The 13,071-nt window shown below is 35.4% G+C and overlaps 1 protein-coding gene across 1 annotated transcript; it reads right to left on the minus strand.

The window, feature by feature from the left end:
- Window positions 1-8,077: 8,077 nt before the first annotated feature.
- Window positions 8,078-9,637, minus strand: LOC148203549 (uncharacterized). The gene is made up of 5 exons (XM_088107552.1): window positions 9,569-9,637; window positions 9,369-9,502; window positions 9,179-9,218; window positions 8,898-8,960; window positions 8,078-8,134 (listed from the first exon to the last, which is right to left on the minus strand). Exons 1-5 carry the CDS (start codon window positions 9,635-9,637, stop codon window positions 8,078-8,080), a joined length of 363 nt encoding a protein of 120 aa, XP_087963678.1.
- Between the last annotated feature and the right edge of the window lie 3,434 nt (window positions 9,638-13,071).

The following is a 13,071-nucleotide window of genomic DNA, read 5'->3' on the forward strand; positions in this document are numbered from 1 at the left end:
ATCCCTTAGCAACTAGCCTTGCTTTATTCTTTGTAATGTTTCCATCCTCATCCAACTTGTTCCTGAATACCCATTTTGTTCCTATGACTTGGAATTCTTCTTGTTTTGGAATAAGTTCCCAAACTTCATTCCTTTCAAATTGATTTAGCTCTTCTTGCATAGCAATGTACCACTTGTCATCTTGAAGAGCTTCCTTTATGTTCTTGGGTTCTATCAGGATACCATAGAGTCTTCTTTTCCTTTTGAAAAATTAACCTGCAAAACAAAACAATAGAGTTTTGGTCCCCATAATCTCATTTGGGTCCTTTGAGGTTAGAGACAATTTACTTTATAACAGGAATCCAAGCATATTTTCCATTTGGAACATCAAAATGTTTAATTCTACATTTGTTAGAAGTGTGCCCCTTTTTCATACAATAAAAGCATGTGACAACATTTGGGTTTCTATAAGACACAGTTCCTTTTTCAACCCATACCCTACGGGTTCTTTTAATTTTGTTCTTACTTTTAAAAACACTTTTGTTTTTATAAACCTTTCTAACAGTTATAGGCATTTCAACATTATTGTTTCCAGTTGCAACTTCAAGAAGATTTTCAAGAATATCAATATTAAGCATATGACTCTTACATGAAAGACATTCAACAGGATGCTCAACATTTGAAGACTCTTTCATTTCCAACTTGCAAATTTTATTTCTCAAACTTACTTCCTCATCTAATGCTTTCTCATATTTAATTTGCAATTGTTTAAATTCTTTTTTTAAAATTTTATGAGCAGCATTCAATTTCTCAGATTCATCAAGCAATTCAAGAAAAGCCTTTTGTACATCAAATTCACTAGATTCATAGCTATAAATACTTACTTGGCTTCCAGCATCATCAAAATTAGCTGTCAAACACAAGTTTACTTCTTCAACAGAATCACTTGAACTAGAGGTGGTTGATGCATTATCCTCCCAAGCAATGCGAACCTTCTTCTTCTTGTGAATTTTCTTTTCTTTTCTTTCCTTACTTCTTTTGTTGCTTGAACAATAAGCTTTCACATGGCCTCTTTCACCACGTCCATAACATTTGAAGCTTGAAGAGGAACCTTGATAGTCCTTCTTTTCCTTTAAGATTTTGCTTTCAGATGATTTATCGTTGGCCATCAAGCATAGATTTTCTTGCTCATTAGAATCGCTTGAGCTTGAGGAGTTTGATGTAGACCATGAGTTCGAACAAGTCAACTTAGCCACATTCAATACTTCATCATGAGTGACTCTTAAAAATTTCCACATTTCCTGAGCACTTTTATAAACAGATACTTTGAAAAAATCATCAATGGTTAGTGCAGATAAAATTATATTCCGAGCCTTAATATCAAATTGGGCTCGTCTATTTTCCTCAACAGTCCAGTTAACATAAGGTTTTTCAGTCTCTACACCATCAACAGTATTCATAGGAATATAAGGGCCATTTTGTACAGCTTCCCAGACACCTCTATCAACAGACCCCATAAAAATCTCCATTCTAACTTTCCAAAAAGCATAGTTATCACCAGTAAACAATGGAGGTCTGTTAATGGAAGCACCCTCAGCATATACATGGTTTTGATTGTGACCAACCATTTTCGCAAATTTTGAAAAACTATCAAAGCAAGCTCTGATACCAATTGATCGTATCGGAGGGGGTATTTTTCGAAGAGTATAGCGCAGCAGAATTAAAACTCAGAGAGCGGAAAGCGTGTTCGATCACAATTAAAAATAATTTGGTCCTTTTAGTAAAAATAATTTTCTTTCAGAAAATTAATCAAACAGTTGATATACGTAAAATAATATGAGTGTAGGGAATAAGAAGATCAACACAGAATTTTTATCCTGGTTCGAATCAAAAGATTCTACGTCCAGTCGTTAATCACTATAAATAGTGATTAACCTTTTTCACTAAAAATGGTTTAACAGATTACAAGATAATGAATAGGAATAAAATGAATAGAACCACTCTACCAACTTGAAGAGAACCGCTTCAGTAATCGACCAACGATTCACAAGCTTCTCCTTTCACAAGACCAGGCAGAGCACTTTGCTAACTTGAAGAAAGTTTGCTCCCACTATCGACACACGATACGCGAGCCTCTCCTTTCACAAGACCAAGCAAGGGAACAATGAACAAAAAGCTTTCTGAGAACGTTCCTCTGACACACAGTGTTCTAAGCTTTCTTAGTTCAAAAAACGTTACCTTCTGATTTCTCCAAATCAAATTATATAGCCAAGTACACTGAGTGCCAAAGGTCAGCTCTCAATTGCCATGAATAATCGATTATTGTAAGTGATAATCGATTATTCAAGTCCGTTATAGGTTTTCAAAAATGTGATAATCGATTATATGAAGTGATAATCGATTATTCAAGTATGACTTGTGATAATCGATTATTGCTTAACCATAATCGATTATTCTAGTAAAAATTACAATGTTTAACATTTTCCTACTACATTCAAAATCTACAGGTTGCTTTTTTAAATATTTTCCTACTACATCCAAAATCTATAAGTTGCAGCATCATCAAAATACATCTTCAGGTTTTACCAATACTCCTTATTGGTAACACGTAATACTAGAAAATTGTGCGATTAACAACTCATCTAGACTCAAGAACAACTCATCATTTAAGAATATGTGCAAAAAGATAAATTCACAACTAATTACAAGGTTGGACTTTGGTATTGAAGGCACTTGGAAATGGAAAAGACTAGAAATGGTATGAAATGACAATGTTAAGGTTAGTTTTCACCAATGCACTCTTGTGTATAACCAATTTCATCTCCTCTCTATCAATTTACTAAAGTCAATCCACTAAAACACTCTAGCCCTAATCCCTTAGGTGAAAAAGCCTAGGTTTTCCTTATCAAACTCCAATCCCTTGGACAATCCAACAAGCAAACCCGCATTAAGAACTAGGATCTAAGACAACATGTGAATCATCTTCCATCCCTAGAATCAATGATCACAAGGACTCTTGTTTCAGTTCAAGATTTCATCTTACGTCCCCATAATCCATGAAACCCCAAAATCAAGTCATGAACGTCCCCATTACATGCAAGCTTTAAGATCGGAAACAAGAATACTAGCAATTGATAGAAAAGGCATATATATAATCAAATCATTCAACAAATACACAAGAATTCAAAGGCTACATCTATCCCCAACAAGATGGGTTTGGCTCTCCATTTCCATGGAGAGCCTTTAAGCTTACAAAACGGCCATGGAAGAAGATGGAGAACCCAAGAGGAAGAAGGGAGTGTTCCCACGAGCCCTAGCAGCCCTCTAAGATCTCCTCTGAGTGAGATGCACCTCCAAAGAACCAAAGACCCCAAATGCTTCGAGACAACTTGAATAAATAGGCATTTTGACACATCAGCAACGTCACCGCTCAATTGAACCCCAACGGCAGCATTCCAGAGAGCTGGCGCTCAACTGCACGCCAGCTGCACCCCAGCGACAGCATTCCAGAGAGCTGGCGCTCAGCTGCACAAAAACTGTACCGCTCAGCTACAACAAGTATGGTCGGGTGGCGCTCAGCTGCACAGAAACGGTGCCGCTCAGCCATAGCATTCCAAAATTCTCTCTTTTTGTTTTACTTGCTTTTGTGGCTGGTTAAGCTCTATACATTGGTGGAGGTTCTTCCAAGCATAATATTAGCTACAAAATACGGGGATTAGTGATGATAATACATCAATGTAGCCTAAAACACATTTATTTAGAAAATAAGACAAAAGAAGAGGATTAAACAGGTTACAAGTTAGAAAGGAGTTGATTTTGCTACTAAAATGATGCTTAGATAATGGTAAGAATTAGCATTATCAAACTCCCCCAAACTTACAACTTTGCTTGTCCTCAAGCAAAAGTACTTCACCTAGCAAACAATTCAATCACAATGGTCTAGCAATCCAAGAATCAATTTAAATCAAAAAAACAAAATCAATCATGCTTGCTCAACTTGGAAATTACATTCAAGAGATAATATGACCTTAGCAAGCTAAACTTCAACCATGGTGCTCATAAATTAAAAGTCACAAGATAGATGCAAATGATAGATCAACAAACATGGCAAGTTGTTTTCATTGAGTGCATGGAACCAATCCTCACCAAAGAAAGTGTTTCACTCAAGCACAATGGTGTATAAGGATGTGTATTTAACTCTCAAGTATCATAATGTTGCACAAATCAACTTTGCCTTTCGTTTCAACAATATCAAACATATTAACAAGCAAGTTACATCACAAGGACTTTTTGAAGCTTGTATTGTGGTTGGGCTAAGAAGAAAAATTGGTTTTTCTGGACAACAAAGCACCTTGAGATAAGAGACCAAACAATTTAATTCATGATGTAGCATAATCTCTCTTTTGCTCCAAAATTGAATAAACCACTTCTCAACCTATTTCCCAACTCTTTCTCATTGAATTCATGTTTTTTTTTCTTCTTCTCCTTTCTTCTTTTTCTTTCTTTTTAACTCAACTTATTGTTTTCTCAATGCTCCCTTTTGATAATAAGAACTCCCCCAAACTTAAACCATGCTTCTCATCCTAACATATATGTTCATCTCAACTCAAGGTAAGGAGGTTAAGGATTTTTCAATAAGCTTAAGGTTTCGGGAATGAGAAAGTTTTCTTTTTAAGGTTCAAAGGTTTAGCATTGGCTTTCAGGTTCAAAATGTAGAAGAGGTGGAAGAACAAGATGGCCTTGATCATTTGTAAAATGCAAGTAACTAGTTCAAATAGAGAAACTTAGGCAAAATCAACTGTGAGTCCAAAGTAACAGCATTCATCAATAAACTCTAAGGCACAACATCTCACAAGTTTACTCAGGGTTCCAAAATTTGATAAACATCATGCCAAGAATATTGATCACAATTAAAAACAAGCATCTATCTAAACAAATACAAGCAACCACAATCTCTGTTCAACAAGCTCAATCACATAATCTCAATCAGATTTTCAAAACAATTATCATGGATAAAGAGCAAACACAAGAGATTTGCATTCATTTCAAGCTTAACATATGATTCACTCAAATCACCAGATCAATTGCGCAAGAACTATCCACTAGGCAAGTCAAAAATAAATACAAATAAAAAAAACTGAAAGCAAATAAAACTTGAAATTAAAACTGAAAAACCAATTTAGGTGGACTCTTAGCAGCTTCACAACTATTGAACACTAGCTTTACTTCCATGTGAAACATCTTCCTCCTCCCAGTAGCTTATGCTCTGCAATTGCTCCAACTCCCCCATCAGTAGGGGCCTGGCCCCCAGGCCATGTGAAAAAGTCATCAAGCAAACATCATGGTTAGTGTTTGTAAACAAGTTTGGAACAAAAAATTAGCTCTTAACTAGTGGTATAGAATCATGTAGCTTGATAAAACATGTAAAACAAAAGGCTAGCAGCAAGCCCCACTTATAACAGAACCAAATTGCATAGAAAGTAGGAGTGCTGTCCTGGTGCGCCATAGCTGAGCGGCACAAGTTTTGTGCAGCTGAGCGCCATATCAGTAAAATGCAGAGAAAAGCCTTCTGCTGATATAGTGCGCAGGTGCAGCTGAGCGGTGGTCTGGCAGATGCAATTTTTCAGCAGTTTGGACATTCAATCTTGGACATTTGACATTTTTCATGCATTCACACTCATTCAAAACTAGATGTTCATGTTCCTACTTCATAAAAACACATGGAAATCACAGTGAAACAAATTAAATGCATGAATCTAAAACATGAATGCCATATTCAATACACCTAAACCTTACACCTTAAAACCAGATTTTTACACAGAAACACACCTAAACATATCATAACATAACAAAGCATACTTAATCACACCAAAACAAATGAAAACAGATTGAAGCACTCTTAAACCACATTAACTCACCAAAACACTCAACATTACACCAATGTAACTATTAACATCACATAAGTTAAATTGCAAACTAACATGCTCCAAAATAACTAAATACAGCTAAAACACTCTAAACCAAATTCAAGCAATCACATCACGCTCAAACAACAAAATCACACATAAGAAAAGGTCAGAAAGTTGGGTTGCCTCCCAAAAGCGCTTGTTTAACGTCATTAGCTTGACGGATTACTCAATGAAGTGCAAATGTTGTTGTTGGTGTGCTCCTTTCACCAACTCTTCTTGAACCACTTTCTAGTCACCAAATCAACTCCCTTAGCATAATTCTCTTCATCTTAGCCCTTCCACTACCTTGACATCTTTAAATACTCAATCCTCTTGATCAACTTTGGCTTGCTAGGCTTGAGCTCCTTGTCTCTATTCAAAGGGTGGTGCTGACTAGTCTTTCTCTTTTCCTTCTCCCTTTCTTCTTCATCTTTCACTTAGCACTTGGAGCATCTTCAAGGGAGGAAGAATTTGGGGCAGCTTGTGATGCTCAACATAGTTGTCTCATTGTGTCCTATAATTCGTTCAATCTCAGGGTCTTCATGATGCTTTTGAGGCTGCAGTCCTCCTTATGTGAACATCTCCCTACATACGCTTAGACACAACTAGGATAAAGCCACAAATTAGCCCAAATAAAAGTGAAAATCTATTTACAACAAAAGAGTTAGTTCTATGTACAAAATCAAGTCTACATAAGTTAGAAACCTCACAAAAGTCTAGTATTGACACGAGTCTCCGGCAACGGCGCCAAAAACTTGTTAAGCGATTTTGGCAAGCGTACCGAATCGTTCAAGTAATAAATCGTGGTAAGACCAGGTATCATTTTCCCAAGAGACTCGTAATACTAGAAAATTGTGCGATTAACAACTCATCTAGACTCAAGAACAACTCATCATTTAACAATATGTGCAAAAAGATAAATTCACAAGTAATTACAAGGTTGGACTTTGGTATTGAAGGCACTTGGAAATAGAAAAGACTAGAAATGGTATGAAATGACAATGTTAAGGTTAGTTTTCACCAATGCACTCTGTGTATAACAAATTTCATCTCCTCTCTATCAATTTACTAAAGTCAATCCACTAAAACACTCTAGCACTAATCCCTTAGGTGAAAAAGCCTAAGTTTTCCTTATCAAACTCCAATCCCTTGGACAATCCAACAAGCAAACCCGCATTAAGAACTCACTACAAGAAAAATCGTTATTATCTACCGCCAAAATCCGTATAAAACCTCAAAAATCCGTATATAAAATAGTATTACATACAGACTATATAAGGAAAAAAATCCATATATAAAATGATCGTAGCTACTATTATATACGAATTTTTCCGTTCATAATTACATACGAAAAAATCCGTATATAATTATATACGAAAAAATCCGTATGTAATTATATACGAAAAATCCGTATATAAAATCCGTATATAATTATATACGGACAAATCCGTATATAAAATTTGTATATAATCATAAAAAAAAATCCATATATAATTATATACGGAAAAATCCGTATATAACATTGTTTATAGAAAAAATTGTTCTATTCAACACCTGCACATACATTAATTACAAACTTGTAATATACATACAATCAACCACTACAATAACTTTTATTTAACACCATATCAAACATTTCACACTAAAAATAGATATAAATTACTTAAAAATCATTATCAAATAAGTTTACAAAATATCTAATATTCATAAATAGATTGTGCAGTTCCTAAGATGTCAAACAATATAAATTCTACAATTCATAAAATGTCAAACAACATAGAATGACAAGTCTATAATTTCCTAATAATCACTAAGGATTTTGTTCATCTTGGATTGACATTGTCGTTGCACTCCATCACCGTGATAACAACTTCACCACGTTGCTTTTTCCCTTCTCCTTATTAGATTGTGCCTAGAGTGGAGGAGGTGGATTAGGACCACTAGATGCCATATACTGACAAAAACAAATGCAATTGGATGGTCATACATAAAGTTGACAGACTCTATTAAACAATTAAGAAGATCAAAACCAAGAACATTAAGATGAATTTAATAAAATTCATAACATTATAGGTATTTTACATTACGTTAGGATAAGAAGAATGAAAACAAGATTGATGCACAGGTGACCCAATCTACCAGAATGTGATTTAAATGTTGTTGGAGACCCTTCTATACAGGGATATGTAAATAAATATAATTGCGATCTGCACAAAAAAAAACAATTATAATAGTATATCAGAAAAGTAGGCATCAATCATATTAAAAAGTCAGGCGACTACGTAAATTCATTACTATTTTTTATTGAAAAGCTGATGCGGGTTTATACTAGAATACTACTCTACTTTTTAATTAAGTTACATTCAACAAAACTTTATTAAATATGTTTATAATTTAAATGATTAAAATTTGATTCTTTATTTTTCCCTTTTTTATAAAATTAAAAAATACTATTTTTTAATTTCTAACATTGTATGATGCTATTTAATAAATTATGAATTAAAATAAAAGTCAAATCATCATTTCAAGTAATACATAAAAGTATCGTGATATAAAATCGACATATAATACTTCGAAAACAAAAGAAAAGTTGTGAAAATAAAAGCAGTAATTTAATAAGTATTAATAATTAATAGAAATTTAATCCAACCATGCGTAACTTGGATAGAGATGCAGGAGCAATGAAAAATCTTATTCTCTGGTTTTTATTTCATTTCATTACAGGTATATTACAAGATATGAACTAAAATTAGTCATGAAAGAATATTAGATGCAAACATTAATGCAATCATAACTAATAAGTGGTTATAATAAAAAACTTAACAGGACCATTAAGCATTGATGCAAACAGAGCAACCCAATTATCAGATGATTCATGCACTTACAATATTCAAAAGCAACCAGAAAAAGCATAAATTAAATTTAAAGTAATCTTCAAAAGCTTTATTCTTGAAATTTTTCACTACTTACAAGAGAATATGGTCTTAGAAATCCTCTGACAGCACCAATTGCTTGAAATACCTGATAGAGCAACTAGATCAATTAGGGTTAGTCCATGTGATGCAAACATTTGGTTCATTTAAACGGCCCTTTTATCCTACGCAAGATATGAACGGGATGAAGCTATTAGAAATAACATTAACAACAACCTTGAGTTTGAAGTAAGAAAAGTAATGCAAGAATTACAGCCATGGCCTAGAACTATTCAAAGAGATGATCTGTCAAAAATAACATGTAAGACAAGTCCATACCACATCATAGCAACCCAGTCTGATAACAGCTCTCCACAACCTGCAGCTAGTTGAAAAGTAAGGGATCCACTATCAGAACAATGTAATAACACATTCAAATATCAAGGAGGTCAGGCCAACTTAAACTAGCCTTTAGAATGATTATGAGAAAGGGGTTACACCCTTGCGTCACAGGGGATATTATACATACTTAAGGTAATTTAGAGGCTTTCCGTAAAACATAGGAGGCTTAAATTCCAAGGACCGCTGTCTGTAGAAATTCTCAAGCTCTTTCATAAATGTTTCACGGTCCAGAGGTGTGCCATACTCATCATACTCAGTCATCTGTGCATGAAAGGCAAGATAAATAGAATGTACAAAAGAGAAATAACAAAAACTCTGCCATCTTACTGGAAGTAGGTACCCATAATCTCCACTAAGTTGTACATGATCAAGTTGTAGGAGTCTTAGTCTCTTCATTTTCTTGAAAGAACGAGGTTCCAAGCAATCTCTAATGCTGGAACGCAGTTTCAGGGACAATCCTTCGATAACTCTTATCCCCTGTGATGAATATAGGAAAGATAAATAATTGTTGATTATTGATGCTTAACGTTTAGTTTAACAAGTTAACAACACAACACATCTTTCACTTGTTCTCCTGAATAGCATTTGTTTGCAATTTCTTCCAAACCCTGAGAATCCAGGAATACTCCAAAAACGGAGAGGATTCGACGCGAAGAACCCTAAAACCCTAGGTTGACGAAGGAAACCTAAAATGGATCGATTAATCGGTGCAAATGCAAGATTGATCGGTGTAAATGATGCTAATCGAAGAATCAATCGGTGGAAAGGCTTTTAATCGATAGAAAAGAGGATTTAATCGGTTGAAAATGAAGAAAATGGTGAAAAGAGGTTGGGGCCCTAACTAGAGATGTAGATCGACTAATGAATCGGTAGAACAAACGTTCGATGGTTGCAAAGGCTATGGAAAAGCTAAATATGAAAGAAGAAGAAGATTGTGTAAAGAAAAATGGTTTGTGAATGAGGAGCTCTCGAGTGGAAAGAGGAAACTCGAGGAAGACGAAATGTGAAAGATGAGAGCAAACCTGAAAGGAAGATAGTGTTCAAGACGAAGGAGAAAAGCCACACGCACGCACTGATAAAAACGAAGAAAAAGCTCGAAGGAGGGCCCAAGAAGTTCACGTCTTATCGAAGGAGAAGCATGAAGAGGAGTAAAGATGGGGAAGAAGCTTAGAGAATAGAGAAAAGTGAAGAAGGTTAAGGAAAGAGGGTCGAGGAAAGAGTATGAAACTTTGATTTTTTTTTTTAATAATGATTTTCCAAAATTCGTATATAAAATCCGTATGTAATATTTGAATTACATACGGATTACAATCCGTATATAAATATTTGTATGTAAATGTAATATTTCTTGTAGTGAACTACGATCTAAGACAACATGTGAATCATCTTCCATCCCTAGAATCAATGATCACAAGGACTCTTGTTTCAGTTCAAGATTTCATCTTACGTCCCCATAATCCATGAAACCCCAAAATCAAGTCATGAACGTCCCCATTACATGCAAGCTTTAAGATCAAAAACAAGAATACTACCAATTGATAGAAAAGGCATATATATAATCAAATCATTCAACAAATACACAAGAATTCAAAGGCTACATCTATCCCCAACAAGATGGGTTTGGCTCTCCATTTCCATGGAGAGCCTTTAAGCTTACAAAATGGCCATGGAAGGAGATGAAGAACCCAAGAGGAAGAAGGGAGTGTTCCCACTAGCCCTAGCAGCCCTCTAAGATCTCCTTTGAGTGAGATGCACCTCCAAAGAACCAAAGACCCCAAATGCTTCGAGATAACTTGAATAAATAGGCATTTTGACACATCAGCAACGTCACCGCTCAGCTGCACCCCAGTGGCAGCATTCCAGAGAGCTGGCGCTCAACTGCACGCCAGCTGCACCCCACGACAACATTCCAGAGAGCTGGCGCTCAGCTGCACAAAAACTGTACCGCTCAGCTACAGCAAGTCTGGTCGGGTGGCGCTCAGCTGCACAGAAACGGTGTCGCTCAGCCATAACATTCCAAAATTCTCTCTTTTTGTTTTACTTGCTTTTGTGGCTGGTTAAGCTCTATACATTGGTGGAAGTTCTTCTAAGCATAATATTAGCTACAAAATACGGGGATTAGTGATGATAATACATCAATGTAGCCTAAAATACATTTATTTAGAAAACAAGACAAAAGAAGAGGATTAAACAGGTTACAAGTTAGAAAGGAGTTGATTTTGCTACTAAAATAATGCTTAGATAATGGTAAGAATTAGCATTATCAAAGCTCAACAGAATTATCAAGAAAAATGTCCAAAGTAAAACTTAGAATCTAAAGCAGACATAAAAACTAAATTCTAGAATGAAGAAATCAAAATTCTAATCAAGAAAGAAATTAAAACATGAAATCATAATAGTGTTGCAAAGAATCAATTTTAAATGGCAGAAAATGAAAGACAAAACAAGGAAATTGAAAAGAACTAAATTTTATTATAATTGAAACAAAATTATAAGAACACGATACCAGAGAACACCAAGAAACGATCCACGATCTGTCACTCCGTGGAACTCCTCTGCACAATCCAGTAGTCACTAGAAATCTAATCAATGACAACAATGAACACCTATCTCTACGCGAAATCGAAAGCAAAGCGGAAAAACCCTAACTAATCGCTCAAGAACTCTCTCGCGGAGCTAAGAATGGTGCCTGTCACCCACCACTCGTGTCTATTTACATGGTGAAAGCCCTTTTTATAGGGTCTGAGAAGTGGAGAAAGGAAAAAAATGGGAAAGGAGAACCTTGCTCGAGAAGCTTCATAATCGACGACCACTGTTCATCCTTCTATTTAAGCCCTCTGATCAGCTTCCATCTTTGCTGGTTCAGCTCCGGTCAGCTCTCCAGGCAGCTCCTTCTTCGGTCCAGGTCATCTTCTTCATTTTCACCGGTCAGCTTCTTTGCAGGGCAGGGTCGTGACTTCAACTTCTCTTTTTCTCGCATTCTCTCCAAGCCCTAGCTCGTGGGTGTTTGTTTTTCCTCAAGGTGAATGGCTCGAGCAACTTTGCAAAAGAGAATGAGGGGAAGAGACCCCTATGGCAGCTGCTGCCAAGACGCACCAAAACGGCGTTGTCCAACTTAATGCAGCCCAAGTCCAACACTTGCAGTAGTGGTGACCCAATCTCCCAGCACAACAACAAATTTCAATTCATTGCAGCGGTCCAAACAACGTTTCAGTCAGTTCAAAGTTGAGGCCCAATTCTCCTAGTGGCAACCGTGCAGCACCAGCATTGCAAGGCCGAATCTGCACCAATCCAACAAAGAAAAAAAAATCAAAATTAAAGAAAGGAAAGAAAATCAAAGAAAAGAATTTTTACCAAAAGATTTTCTAAAAAATATGAATTTTCTACTTATTAACAAACACTAAAAATTATACATAACAACTTATTTTTAACTAAAATTCTACAACTCTAAAGATTTAACAGAAAAACCTAAAACTAATCTAATTCTAAACAATTAAAAAGAAAAAAATTCTAAGAAAAGATTTTTAACCTAGAAAAATATGCAAATCTAGAGTGTTATCAGTGTGTATGATAAATTCTGAATTAATATGCTGTTTTGGGACACTGTTTGTATGCTGAGTAGATTGAATAGTATGTACTGGAATGTTTAATGTATGAAACTGTATTGTGATGTTATGAATTGAGTTGGATGAATTTATCAGTGGTGATTTAACTGGTTGGAGGTATTTTATGTGAGAAACTTGTTGTGGTAGGGTTTAGATAGAAAGTGAAGTGATTTGAGCTTGTTTAGTGTAATTTAGAGAAAGTGAGGTAGTGAATTTGAGCATTTG

Source organism: Vigna umbellata, chromosome 2 (genome assembly GCF_029865625.1).
Source record: "Vigna umbellata cultivar VRB3 chromosome 2, Vumbellata_1.0, whole genome shotgun sequence".
NCBI classification, from domain to species: Eukaryota; Viridiplantae; Streptophyta; class Magnoliopsida; order Fabales; family Fabaceae; genus Vigna; species Vigna umbellata.

Coding starts and splice junctions, on each gene's coding strand:
- LOC148203549 (XM_088107552.1), bottom strand. CDS start 9,637: ATGAAGAGACTAAGACTCCTACAACTTGATCATGTACAACTTAGTGGA. Junction 9,219..9,368: donor AAGCCTCTAAATTACCTTAA/GTATGTATAATA, acceptor AACTAGCTGCAG/GTTGTGGAGAGCTGTTATCA. Junction 8,961..9,178: donor GACTGGGTTGCTATGATGTG/GTATGGACTTGT, acceptor TAATTGATCTAG/TTGCTCTATCAGGTATTTCA.